Source organism: Cryptomeria japonica, unplaced genomic scaffold (genome assembly GCF_030272615.1).
Source record: "Cryptomeria japonica unplaced genomic scaffold, Sugi_1.0 HiC_scaffold_110, whole genome shotgun sequence".
Lineage (NCBI taxonomy): Eukaryota > Viridiplantae > Streptophyta > Pinopsida > Cupressales > Cupressaceae > Cryptomeria > Cryptomeria japonica.
Genome location: NW_026728932.1, coordinates 147050 through 161289, shown reverse-complemented (window position 1 = coordinate 161289; position 14240 = coordinate 147050). Strand labels below are relative to the sequence as shown.

Here is a 14240-nt window from a genome sequence, read left to right as displayed (position 1 = left end):
TTGTACGGGTATATACCTACTTAAAAATAATTCGAGATTGAAGAGGAATGAATCTAGCTTCTGACAAAGTTGGGTTCATCTTCTTTCATTAAATAGATCAAAAGTTATTGCATTTTCTTGATAGGCCGCCTCAAACCCTAGTTAGGGTAATAGTGAACAAGCAAATCGATTTTTGAAGGTTTCCATACAAAGTAATCTACCTTGGTTCTGAGATATGTTTTATAAGGTCCAAATGGGTATCAAAAATTCTCTTATATCTTCTAGGTAAAGTCTACAACAAAAGTTATGGCCAAAAAAAAAAGGTTGATTTTATGTCATTTTTAGGCTTAATAGAAGAGGGGACAATCAAATTTTGACTCTTTTCGTACAAAGAAATCCTACTTGATTTTGAAGTGCATTTTGTAAGAGTCAAATGGGTATCTGAAACTGATTTTACATTTTTTCATATCATGCCTACACTAGGAGTTATGGTGGGAAAACCCTATTTGGAGGGCTACTAGGAAAGAAGCCTAATTATGAAGAAACTAACATTGATTTATGCTCAAGATCAATTTTGATTGTTGGCTCATGTGAGAAAGAAGATTATAAGCCCTCCTCTACATCATATTATCTCTTCATATCTCTCCAATTTTATATTCTCCCTATCTCTACCTCTATATATGTCACTTCCTATCTCTATCTATTTCTTTCTATCTCTCTCTATCTCTCCCTCTCTCTATATATATCTCTTTCATCTCTATCTCTCCCTCTCTCCTCTCTCTTTATCTCTCCCTCTCCTCTCCATATCCCTCTCTTACATCTACATTTCCATCTCTATCTCCTTTCCCCTCTCACTCTCCTCCTATTTATTCCCTTTTCTATCCCTTTCTCTCCCTAATCAAAGGTTTTGTTTCAACAATTTTTAGATCCTTATAAGTGTAGTTGATTTGAAGATATCACTTTTACCATTTGACCTTATGTACTACAAAAATATATGCAAAAAATATACCAAACTTCCATGCCCCTTTGATGTACTCATTGCACACCAAAATGCAATTGCTAGTAGATAGATACAATGGTTTCCCAGAAAACAATAGCTCTAATTTTGTTGTACACATTAGCATTATTAATTTCTGTGACTTACAGATGTTGTCCTTGTAACATTTGGGCTTGCAGTGCTTGTAAATAACGTAGTAAACCTCGAGACAGCGTGAAGGACAGGCGATTGATTTTGCGTAGCGATTGGAACGACGATTTTCACATCTGGCCCTCTGTGCCCTAGTTTGAGCTGCAATCGCTGCAAAGACCATAATAAACGGAACCCATTTTGTACATGCAATTGTGGATTTTGCCTCTGAGCTTTCTCATTACTACGCTACGCTGCAGATCGATTTATACATACAAGAGTAAAGGGCAACGAAAGGCCAACACACACGCTATTGTCCAGAGCGGGTAGACCTACCACTCCACTCGGAAGTAACCTGATGGGTTATGCAACCCAATTGACATCAAATCGGGGAAAAAGTTAATTTATGAATATTATCTATTAAACTTTATTTAATATTAGAGAAGAAAAATATATATTAGGGGAAGCATATCAGTAGTGGACATATCTTACTTCACGTATCTAGAATTTTCAATCTGTACATCAGATTTCAGTTTTTTTTGGGTGTCTCCGTATACCACTTAACTGTTTATAACTAAGGATCTGGCTTCTACATAGTAATGATGCACGTTGTGGAAACCGTTATATGCGAAAAGGTCAAAAAGTGGTCATTTAAAAGTGTTGTTTCATACATAAAAACCTTTGCACCAATAGTAGATAACTCAAAATTTGCAGTAGTAGTGGACAAATGCCCCAGTAGTAGATCACCTTTTTTTACTATAATTAGCCCATTTGTGTACCAATACTGGCCAATTTGTGCACCACTACTAGGACATTTGTGCAAAATTATCCACTATTGGTACATGTGATATTCACTAATGAACTTTTCGTTATCAATTTTTTGGGCTCCTTTACAATCTAATAACAGGGGGTTGGGTTGACAAAAAAGTTGTCCACTATTGAAACTATGTCCACTACTGAAACCCTTCCCCTGCTATTGCTAAGTACTTGATGATTGTAGTTAGATTAGTGAAAATGTGGAGTATCTATATACATTGTTAGTCATGTAATTTATTGCTCTTTGTGATGCTCTATATTTGTCACATGGTTTATTACTAATTAATGTTAATGATATAGTAAATGACTTTATCTACAAATTTCAGTCTTGTTTTTGTTTGGTGATGTGTAGGGAGGCAAATGTTTGTAATCAATACGAAACTTGAGCATGAATTTAGTCTACTTGAATTATTTTTTCTTCCTCTTCTAATGTCTTAAAGGAAGGTCTCCAGTACTATAAGAATTGATTAGCATCCTCTATAATAATCGAGTTGAATATTTTGGGTTAACTAAAAGTATTAATCACTGGATGACAAGTTTATTCTAGACAAATTTATTTAAGGGGTTAAATGTTTTGACCTTTCCTTCAACTAACTTTTATGAGCTTGTTCTGATGATTCACCACATCAACCAACTAATCAAGTGATAAGCATGAGCAATTCAAGGTGGTCCAATACCAATTTAGCTAGCATAACCATTAGTAGAACAATCAATAGATCTAGTCAAATAACCAATTGATCCAATAATAGGCCATGATAAAACATTCCAAATTAAAATTGGTAAAATTTTGCACAGATCTCCACTGATAATCAAATCCTTATGTTGATCATAATATAAATTACAAAATATAATAGTGTCTTTTGTCTATTCAAAATGTTGACAAAACAGTTGTCGCTAAAGTAAATTAGAATCCCATCATAATGTAAGGTTTGCACACATAATTAGGATTAACAAGAAGGCATCAAGATTGATATTGTATAATCTTCTCTTCTTTTCTTTGAACTAGAGGAACCATCTTAGGATGACCCCATGAGCTAGTTTGCTAAACAAAGCATAAATAAATAGATTACGCAAAAATGGAAACATTAAAGACTTTTTTATAAACCTCCATTTGGTAATTTCAAACAGATAATTTTATATAAATCTTCACATCAACATTTTAAACAATAACTATAATTTATACTTAACTATTCATTAACCTAATGTAATAACCTAACCATAATTATAAAAAGTAATTTTTTAATGGTAATCTAGAACTCCTAATATCCACCCTTCTAACCACACTAATATTGAGTTCAACATATTTTACGATTTTTTTCCAAATTTTTTAATTGTCTTCACTAATACTCCAGGTAGAGTACTGACCAACAACTATCATCTGCACTCTACTACTCCCCTACTATCTATAAGACAGGGAGTCAACAATGATTGGCTCAGCTAATTAAAAGATAGAATAGAATGAATGCAATAAATTCCTATCTTAAAATATACAAATACAAATATTTAAAAGTAATGAATTTATATTAAGATTTAAAAATTAAAAACAACTCAAAATTAAATATATATATATATATATATAAAGAGAACTTAATAAAAAACTGGTAATAAATCTATAAACATGAGTAAACTTATATCTGAATCGACATGGTCCACTAATAAATCATACGTTGATTTCAAACTTCCAAGAAAATTTTGCGTGTAACCTTACCAGGACTTCATTAAATCTAATCTAAACAACACAATTTCAACATAATAATCAACAGCCCCACATATTATAATGATGACAGTAGTACAGTGATAAACCATACATTGATCTTAAACGGCCAACCTCAACGCGTTCAGCGTCACTGAACAGAGCAGCTTTAAATATAATCTCACCTGCTCAATTCCCTGGCTGTATTGCCCACACGACATGGTTCTAACAGCCTCACATATAATAATAATAATACGTTTATTTAGAAGGCTTAAGTACCCTTCACTTTCTAACAGCGGCACACAATACCCCGGCCAGTCGCATTAAACCGTGGGGGACAACCTAAAGAACCCGAGCCGCGATTCCATTCCTTCGACAAACCTGGCAACCTTACAGTCCGTAGCAAAGAGATGCGACACTGCAAATTTATCCTCCCCTTCCATAACACCGCCCACCTTCAAGTGGCTCTTAAACCCAGAAGAGTACGTCTGCCCCAAAACGCCGTTCACATTAGGGCTGAGCTCATAGAACTTAAAATTCAGCTGCAGGTGCGCAAGGCAGTCATCTTCAGTCATCCCGTAGCCATGAACCCTAGACTCCTCGGCCGTAACGGGAACCACCCAGGCCGTTAGACTGAATTTGTGTGGCACTTGCAGTATTACAGCATTAACATTCAGTACACGTGTGATCTTCAACGGGCTCAACCGGTCCTCCCACTGGGCGCCTCTACGGGGCGGGAGAAGAACGCTTTGCCCATCGACAAGGAGCGTGAGCTGATCCAGGGCGCTTTCCCAGCGGGCAACTTTGTTGGCTCCAAGGTAGATTTGATGGGAACCGAAGCGCACGCCGATAGACTTCACCCACGTCAAGTCGTGCTTCAGCTCTTGCTCCTGCGTTGCGCTCTTGCCCATGAAGTGCGCGTTGATGTGCAGATCTTTGTCGGAGACAAGGCAGAAGTCTTTGCCCTTTTTGCCGTGGAAATAGAACATACTGCTATCCCCGCCTATGAACCGCGGGTCGTGGCACACCGCACCCGGCTTGTCACAGGCCGCAGACAAAGATGCTTCAGACAGACGTCCTGCACACAAAGTAGTACATCTTAGATAGATACAATGATTTTCCAGAAAACAATAGCTCTTATTTTGTTGTAAACATGAGAATTAGTAATTTCTGTGGCTTACGGGTGCTCTCCACGGGGCATTTGACCTTGCAGCGCTTGCAGTTGACGTAGCAAATCCGCGGACAGCGAGAAGGACACGGAAACGATCCGCGTTTAGAGCAGCTGTAATGATGATTTTCACATCTGGCCCTGCATGCCCTGGCTTGAGCTGCAACCGCTGCACAGACCATAATAAGCAGAACCCATTTTGTGAAGGTCATTGTGGATTTCGCCTCCGAGCTTTTTAATTACAACCATATGGTGAAGATGGATCTATAGTATAGGGCTACGAAAAGTTCACAATCATTGCATTTGGTGGAGCGTGTAGACCCACTCTTCACATGCATCCCAAATGAAAACTATAGGGTCTTCACCTGCGCTTAAATTGGTTTCAAACCAGTACAGTACGGATCAATAATTTTTGTGTTATTGTTTTCTATGAAAATTATAGATCAATCATGATCAACAGAATTAACTGTGACTTCCGCAATAACATAAATTTTAACATTTTAACATGCAGTTAACATGTCATTTTGGACAGCTCCTCACTCAGAAGTAACCTGGCAGATTGATTTTGGAAAGGTCCTCACTCAGAAATAACCTGACTGGCTATGCAACTCAAAACAGGTAAAGTTCAACAAAATGCCATTAAAAAAAAAACTTAAAAATTGAATAATTAAACTTATTAAACTTAAAATAAATGGAAACCGAAACTGAGCCAACAAAGCTTTCGTCATCGACCGACACTGAAGTGCTTTTCATAGGGACCAAGGAGCAGAGCCCTGGTGATCGACCCGAGAAAGGTTACTTACTTCTATTAGGATCTTTACGCTGTCTTCCTGCGATCATGACATCGGGTGAGTGAGGTTTTGATTATGACACGGAGATCCCGACGCTTCCCACCAGCCATTCTATTTTCTTTACTACCGGCATCTGCCGGTTTAAACCTAGCACTCCCAAGCGCTAGCCAACACACTACTTCCTATAGACAACCATAGCCAGAGCTTCCTTCTTACGGCATGTTACGTATAGATCATCGGAACCAACGCCAAAGCACTCGATGGGATCGGAAGAAATGAGATGAGGTGCCCCTTACCTAGTGCCCCTTACCTAGCACCCACTCAAACCCCCATCGTCCTTCCTTCGTCTTGTCCTCCAAACCTTCCTTCCTTAATGCGTACTCTAAGAAAGATTATCACAAAAGATTTTAAGTTAAAAAAATATATATAAATAGCCCTTAAATATCTACAACTAGCACTTAAACGAAATATCTATTTCAAAAGACTTAAGCTGTACAAGATATTAATACCTGTAAATAGTTTATACACATTAGATTCTCCTTTCTTCTCATTTTCAAATTTTCAGCCTTCTCTGCTCTATAACTCCAATTGCAATGAGTACCTCTTACATGCTATGCTAATACAAATATTTGTTAGAAAAAAGGAAACTTCATGTGATTACAATATTGCTACAAACTACCAATTTGATCATCTCACGTGTCAATGATCCACTAAGTAGGGAACACATCTATTTAATTCGACATTCAGTCAGCTCAAAGTTAAAGAGAATTTTTTGGCCTATTGATAAGATAATAAAAAATGTTTTTTAAGACAATTTTTAAGCATTAAACTCAAAGGAAAATGAAGAGCCTTGTATTGGAATTAGAAAGATGAAACAAATTAATCTACGTAAGTACATTACATGTGTGTAAAAACATAATAGTCTGTGTATGCAATATATTCTACTGTTGTTATTTTTTATAAAAGATCATACTTTTTTTTAAGACAATTTTTAAGCATTAAACTCAAAGGAAAATGAAGAGCCTTGTATTGGAATTAGAAAGATAAAACAAATTAATCTACGTAAGTAAATTACATGTGTGTAAAAACATAATAGTCTGTGTATGCAATATATTCTACTGTTGTTATTTTTTATAAAAGATAATAAAAGTATGGATTAGTTGTACATTTATTTTTTTAATTAAAGTTAAAGAAAATCATTAGATTAAATGTAATGTTTAGATTTAAAATGTAAGAGAAGAAAGAGATATAGGTTTTTCATTAACTATATTTTTTTAAAATTAATTTATGTTTAAAATAATTGAGAGTAATAATTAAAAAATAGGAATCTAAAACAAATCTAATATTTAAAAGACAGTATTAAAATATTCAATTTTAAACTATACATCTAAGTCTAAAATAGTTGTAAAGAAAAAACTAAGCTTTTTGAATATGAAATATTTTAAATTTGACAAACGCTTCATCTAAAGGCTATGGGGACATCACCTTGTAGTGAATATTCTTCATTTAAAAGCATTTTATTTTATCATTTTCCGCTCAATTTTATGGCCCCATTGCACAAGTGGGACACATCTTGCGATATCACCCTTATTAAACTATTTAGTTTAGCTTCATTCTATGAGTAGATTCTTATATTTATTCATTGAATATGGTTTTTCAAATAATATTTAAATTATGGTAACTATTGTTTGTAAGAAAAGAGCTTTTATACATCTAGTTTCCATTTATCTAGCTCTAAGACCTTATAGACCTATTTACACTAACTTAATCTCACTTAAGAGCTTAGTTGTTTCAACTCATACCCACAAGACACATGCTCTAACACTTGTCTCGAGTGTCTTACATGAATCATATAAGTCAAATTTTAGTTTTGCCTTCCTACTTCCTCCTTGTCCTACATATATCAGGGCATCATTATACTTTCATAATTTGTTGCTCAAACATGGTATCAAACTTTTGAATCCGGAAGCAAAATTTTTAAGCAAGGGGACTATCAAATTTCATATGGTGTAATCTAGAGACAAAAGTACTTTTCTAATGTGCTCAAAATATCTGAAAGGTCAATTTTAATATATATAACACTTCATACTTTAGAGACCAAAAAGCTCTAAATTTTTTTAGCTCATAATTTTTTAATACAAAATCTATACATATGATTCTATGAAAATCCATCCCATTTATTAGAAAGACAACATTTTTAATTGTGTAGAGAATACTCTCTACAAAAAGAGCATATTGTTGGCTTTATCTTTCAAGTGAAAGACATTTTAAAACAATCCTTTAAAAAAATATTTTTTGTGTCACAAGAATTAGATAATATTCTATCAATTCTAAGCATAGTGCTTTATGCTAACATATTCAATTTTCCATCCCAAATTTTGACCCCTCACCATTGGCCTATTTAAATTTTTCGCTCAACTTCACAAGATTCTGTCTTAAAGGTCTAGAAACATTTTTCTTTAAATTTCTATTTTGTGGTTATTATTTACTAAGATCCAAGGTTACAAGATTAATATTTAGCGCACATTAAAAAGGAATTAATTAAACCACTATGACTTTTAAACCCCTTTCCATGACCATTTTATAAATATGACCAAATTTGAATATATTGGTCAAGTTTAAGTTGTGATCATGTTGACAAGTCTACTATAATTCTTATATTTTATATTCATCTTGTACTTGTTGAGGGGACCTAAGCCTTCTTGATTGGTTGATTTCTCTTGGTTTTGCTCAATTAATGGTTTTTCCATTGTCGAGGTCCTTTCTTGGGTCCTTACAATGCCAATCTTAATATTTGTGCTTAGTTTCATCACCTAAGAGTGTGTCATGTAAAGGCATGGGTTGCACTAATGTGATAGGAACTTATGAATAATTAAGAATACTTTTGGTACTTAATATCTTTTTAAGCCAAGTTGTGTATGTTTACTCTCTTTTTTCTTATGCCATGTCCCCATGCGGCTTCTTAAGTGCAATTTCTACTTAAAATTAAGCAGCTAGAGTTTTCCCATGCAAATTTTTAATTAAGAGGAAAAGATAAACTGGAATCTTTTCCTATTTAAGTGGAGCAGCAACTGCTTAAAATTTAAAATAAGCTTTGAAAAAAGGTGGGGTTGGAAATAAGCAGCAACTGCTTATTGAGAAGATTGACATGTGGCTCTCCAAAACAATTTCCCTCTTTTTATTTGTTTCCAATTTTTTCTCCACAATTTATGTGACCAATTAGAATTAAGTAGTTCTTTTAATAATGCAATTTAAGATGATTGCTTATTTTATAAGCATCAAAATTTTACATTCATGGGGCCACCAGCTCCACAAATTAATGCTAAAAAAATTAAGCTGCAACTGCTAGCCAAAATAAGCTAAGAAGCCACATGGGGACCTACCCTTAAACATTGTGTTTTTCCAAGAACTTACATGGTTAGACTTGTAGTTCATACCCACTTTGTAAGAATTTGTTAGTTAGCTTTGAGGACTATTGCCATGACCCGTTTTAGATACATAGGTTTTAGGTTACTTTTAATCAAATGTTAGACAGTGACAATTATAGACATTTGATACTATTAGTGTATAACAACATTATATTATGTGATGACATTAATGATGGTATTATGTGATGATATTTAATGTTATTAATGATATTTCATTATTTAATGTTATGATGATGATTATAATGAATTTTTTTTAATCGTTATCTGACGATTTTGTCGAGTGCAAGGTGGGTGCAGGGTAACTATCGAAGGTGAACATATGGCCAAGGAGGGGTCTTCTAGCACACTGGCATCAACCCACGGAATGGAATCATGTGCAAACATAAAGTTAATAATAATTCAATAAATTTAAAAGACCAAAATAAATAAAATGATTTAAATATTTAAACTAAATAAACAAAAATTCATGATTTAGAGGTTTTAATTAATAAATAAAATATAATAATAATTTTCAAAAAGATAAATTATTAAGATTTTAAATCAATTAAAAGTTGATAAATAAAAATATATAAAGTTAGTATTTGCCATGCGAATATATAATATATATTCTTTTAAATAAAAAATTAAAAATTAAAAATTTAATAAAATAAGAAAAACCAAAGTGAATTTTGGAAATTAGCTCGGAATGCAGTTAAGTTTCCTTTCAAACTGAACTTCTAAAATCAGTTAAAATCAGTAATTATCTAAATTAAATTCATGCATTTTGATGGAATTTTAGCCACACCAATTATAAATAGAGGTCGACTAATCAATTTTGGGGGTTTCCAAATCTTTTCTTTTCTTTTCTTGCTTTCATTTTTTCGGTGATTGTTTCGGTCTGCAATTCCATCGACCCTTGTAAGCGACTTGGGAAGATCGATCTGTTTGTGGTGGAATCACGTCTCCAATCTCTCCTTCTACGTCCTTGCAGGGTAATTTTCCTTGGCTTGCTGTTATTTGCCCTATACTTCCTCTATCCCTACATGTTTTCTTTGTATAGATTGATTTGTTTTATATTACTATGTGACTTATGACTGCATAGTTATTACGGATTATAGGATATATCTGAGAATTGGTTGACAGAGAAATATCTTTCCAGTTTTGAAACCCAGTCATCAACGACATCTGCATCAATCATTCCTTGAAAGGTGGGTATATCGAAATTCACTTGCACCTTGAATGGTGTATACCCTGTGAATGGTGGGTTTGCAGGTGACCCACGACTTTCCAACATCTGCTTGAACTGCTCCATCATTTCTTCTCATTGTTTTGTCAATGCATCTGCGACCAATGCTTTAATGTCTTCATCGGTGTGCAACTTAGCCATCTGCGATCGTGTGCGTCTCAAAGGAAGGTAGTCTGAAGGATTCCTTGTTTCCAACCTCAATCTTTGATATGTTGATCGCGTGTGATATGACATACAGGAGCAAACTTGCTCTGATATCACTTATCCAAATTGTGGATTCGGACGACAACATCTAAGTGAGAACCTACGGTGGTGTGGATGGACAAGATAATACAAAATTGAAGCAAGCCAAAAAGTATTCTATTCAATTCGAAAATCCAACATATAGTAGTCCAAGGGATTCCAAAGGTCACCAACAACTCCTTGACAATCAAAAAACCAACAGTCATATCAGGTTTATTTACATAATAAAATCTAAAACTATGTAATTTTTTCAAAAAAAACTATATAAAATTTGTCCTAACTTTAACTAGGCATAACTTTCTGCACAGGACTCGAAATTAGGAGTTGTTTAACTCGTTGGAAAGGTCTCCAAGAGTTGTAGGCGAAATCGTGAAAGAACATACCTTCTTTTGCCACTTTCAAGGGCTAAAAATGCCCTGAAGGCCTTCAAAAATGTCATTTACTAACATATAGAAAAACTAAGAAAATATATAATAATATTTTTAAATTTTCTTCTCATCAATGATTTACTTACCGTTACTTTTTATTTTCATGAACTACATGCATGAAGGTATTTAATTAGTTAATTTGATTATGGTGCATTAGTTATAGATATTTTTCATGTTGATCTCCTTTCATGAGTATCTTACTTCCATTTCACTTTACTATGTTACATGATAAGCGTTGCATGTTATAATTTCATTGCATGAACATTATGTATCGCTTTATTTGTTTAAAATACATGTTAGTTAACCTAATTTTTTTGCATTTGCATAAATGAAATTTAATTAGAATTAATTATGAATAGATTTAAAAAGTTATGTTAGGGTTAGGACTAGCGGGTCCTTCCAACAACTATCTTGTAAGGAATAACTCTCACCTTGATGGTGGGAAGTTCGATCTTATCGGCGTATTATGACAAATATTGGCGTGACACAAAACATCGATATGTATTTCTGGGGCCCGGCTTAACCGGCACACTCGAAGCTTTGACTTAGGTGATCGGGCCCACAGCTTCAGCAGCTCAGATATTTCCCGTTACCGTAGCATTTCAGCTTTCCGTTTTCATACTTGTCGTTGCCATTGCCGCTCCCGTTCGTGTAGCCATTACCATTTACCGTTTCCACTGTAATTTAACTACTCTGTTTCTCGCCTCGAAATCCCACCTAATTTTTTAAACAAGTTTTGGTATTCAACGAAACTGACCTGCACGATAAGAACCAATGTATTAGGTTGCGTACTCTCTTGTTGACAGCGACGAAGGCATTCATAACAACCGTCATCTGCTGAATCTCCTTGATTGTCTGATACAGTAGCTCTTTTCACCGCATCCAGCTGCTGCAACACAAATTTATTTTCCTTTCTCGTTGATTATGTAATTCTGCCATGTTTTAGCGAACAAAGTTTTATTCTTATTGTATCTTTTCGGTCTTTCCGGTGATAGCGAGGTGTCCCGACGCTTCAACCTATGTAAAATATCCTCAGTTGTGCCCTTGTTCGCTGCTTACATACAGTCGGAAAATAGTTTTTTAAAAATCTCAGCTTCTTTTAGCTCAAATATTATTTTTTATGTAACTTTTTTAATAGCTATCCCTAATATATGAGAATAATTGCCATCCTGAAACTATCCCGTTCCTCATCCTAGAAACATTGTGAAAATCCCCTATTATCCTTTCATGCATTTACATACTCTGTTATAAAGTTCTTGCTTTATTACATGCCGGGAGTATGTTTAGCTGATCAAGTTGGACAAGTGTTTGTTGATTTTGATATAATAGTATCGATTCTTCATTAAAATACTCATGTCTCGGGTCAGCTACAACGATTACGTTCTAGGAGATGCAACAACTTTCAGACAATCTACAAAATTCCTGCACTTTGCATACATGGTGTTCAGCATATTTGAAGATTTGTTCAACTGCACAAGGTTGATACATTTCATGTCAAATGTAGAGGCCAACTCCTCCATGCCTCATCTTATAAGATTCTCATGACTTCTTAAAAAAATAAAATTATGCATGTACAGGATTAAAAGCCCTCATGGTTTCAAATATAAAGACGTGTGTCTTGGAGAGGACTGAGTAGCAAAGCGTATTTCAATTGTTGTGATAGTACTTGTTAATTTAATACTTATATTTGTTGATTTATTGTTCAATTTTATTGACAACATTGTACCAATAGTTGTTTAACTTTAATACCTAGAATTGAATGAAATGTATCCTTGATTGTAAAAAGCAATCAATCATGTGATGTCACATCAGTTGCACAAGTATGAGGCCCCCTTATGCATGACTATTGGTCTCACCTTTTTTATGGACTATTTTGGACGCCTTGACAAAAAACATGATGATGTGGCTATGAAACCTTAGTTATAAGCAAGGGATGTACCAAGTATGTCGCTGTAAAAAATTGGGAGTGATTGAAATTTCCAAGTAGGATTTTGAGAAGCGCAAAGTTAGGGTTTTAAACTACTGGGTCTTCTCCCCTAAATGGCTTGCAAATGTTTTTGTCTTTATGACATTCTTTTTTATTTCCATTTGGTGGTGGCGAGGCATAAGGAGGTCTTCTTTTCTTGCATGTAGATTGGTTGGTTTGTATGTCGTCATGTCTTTGTGTTGGGTGAAACGTTCCTATGGTTATTGCAAGTCAAAGATTTGATTGAAGAGGAAGCAATTGCAATTGGTCCTTTAGCTCAATGAAGATTTTTTATCTTTACCTAGAAAGCCCAAATTCCGTGTGATCCTAATGAGATCCACTTTCTTAAGGCATGGGTCCTCCCTCATATGGATCTTGGGGGTAACTTAACGGTGACTGTATATGCATTTTAATTTGTCTCTTTGTATCGTCATGGTCATTTGAGTGATGTAGAAGGCTATATATTCATGCTTGTATGATGTTTTAGGAGATAGTCGCTAAGTTAATTATCTATGACCTAGTCATTGAGAATATATTTTAGGAGATGGATTGCTGCATGCACATAATTGTAAGTGATCGATATTATTCGTACAGGCTATAAGAAAGTATAGTTGGATTAGGTAGTTGCATGGTCATATTTTTTTCATGATAGGCTATGATATTTCAAGGGAGTGATTGAACCTATTTGTGGATCCTCTCTTGCCACATTTCCTAGCTTGGGGTAATGACAAGTTGATTAATATCCCACACTTATAATTCATTAACAACCTCTTTATAATCTTCTTTCGTGATTGCTTGTGGGATATTTCTCACTTAAAAAGGATTACTAAGCATAAGTGGTATGCAATATTTTTCTAATTTTAAAAGATTCTAGTGCAAAATCAATATGGCTATATTTATTTCTCACATGTTGTAACTTTATTTCCTCGTAGATTTGGCACAAGTCAATTAGTTTAGGATACCATCAATCCTATTCATAAAACACCTTTATTTCTATTCTAATCTACTTTACTACTCTGTCGAAATGCACTAATTAATTAGTTTTTACAATTTTGGTCATATCTTAAAGGAGCCACATTTGATTAAAATGTTCAAAGGTTTTTAAGCATGATGGATTACTAGGTATGTGTAATTCATAATTTGGCTCCCTATTTTTATGGTTCCAATACAGTTCAAATAGAACTATATTTCTTTCTTATAAGCATGTGATTATATTGCCTAATAGATTTGACACAAGTGAATTGAGTTTCTATTCAATCATTCTCATTCACAAAGCATGATTATTTTTATGATAATTCAGTTTTCTAATATGAATGAATGCACTAAGTAGTTTTATAAATTTGGTTATATTTTAATGGAACCACCCTTGATAGAAAT

The 14240-nt window shown here is 34.2% G+C and overlaps 1 protein-coding gene across 1 annotated transcript; it reads right to left on the bottom strand.

The window, feature by feature from the left end:
* Window positions 1-3663: 3663 nt before the first annotated feature.
* On the bottom strand, window positions 3664-5422 carry LOC131865421 (uncharacterized). The gene is made up of 2 exons (XM_059215323.1): window positions 4796-5422; window positions 3664-4692 (listed from the first exon to the last, which is right to left on the bottom strand). The coding sequence occupies exons 1-2, from the start codon at window positions 4992-4994 to the stop codon at window positions 3938-3940; spliced, it is 954 nt and encodes a 317-aa protein (XP_059071306.1). The 5' UTR covers window positions 4995-5422; the 3' UTR covers window positions 3664-3937.
* Window positions 5423-14240: the final 8818 nt, after the last annotated feature.

Bases quoted from the DNA above. Each gene is read 5' to 3' on its own strand.
- LOC131865421 (XM_059215323.1), bottom strand. From the start codon at position 4,994: ATGACCTTCACAAAATGGGTTCTGCTTATTATGGTCTGTGCAGCGGTT. The intron at 4,693-4,795 runs GTAAGCCACAGA...CTTTGTGTGCAG, and splicing joins ATGCCCCGTGGAGAGCACCC to GACGTCTGTCTGAAGCATCT.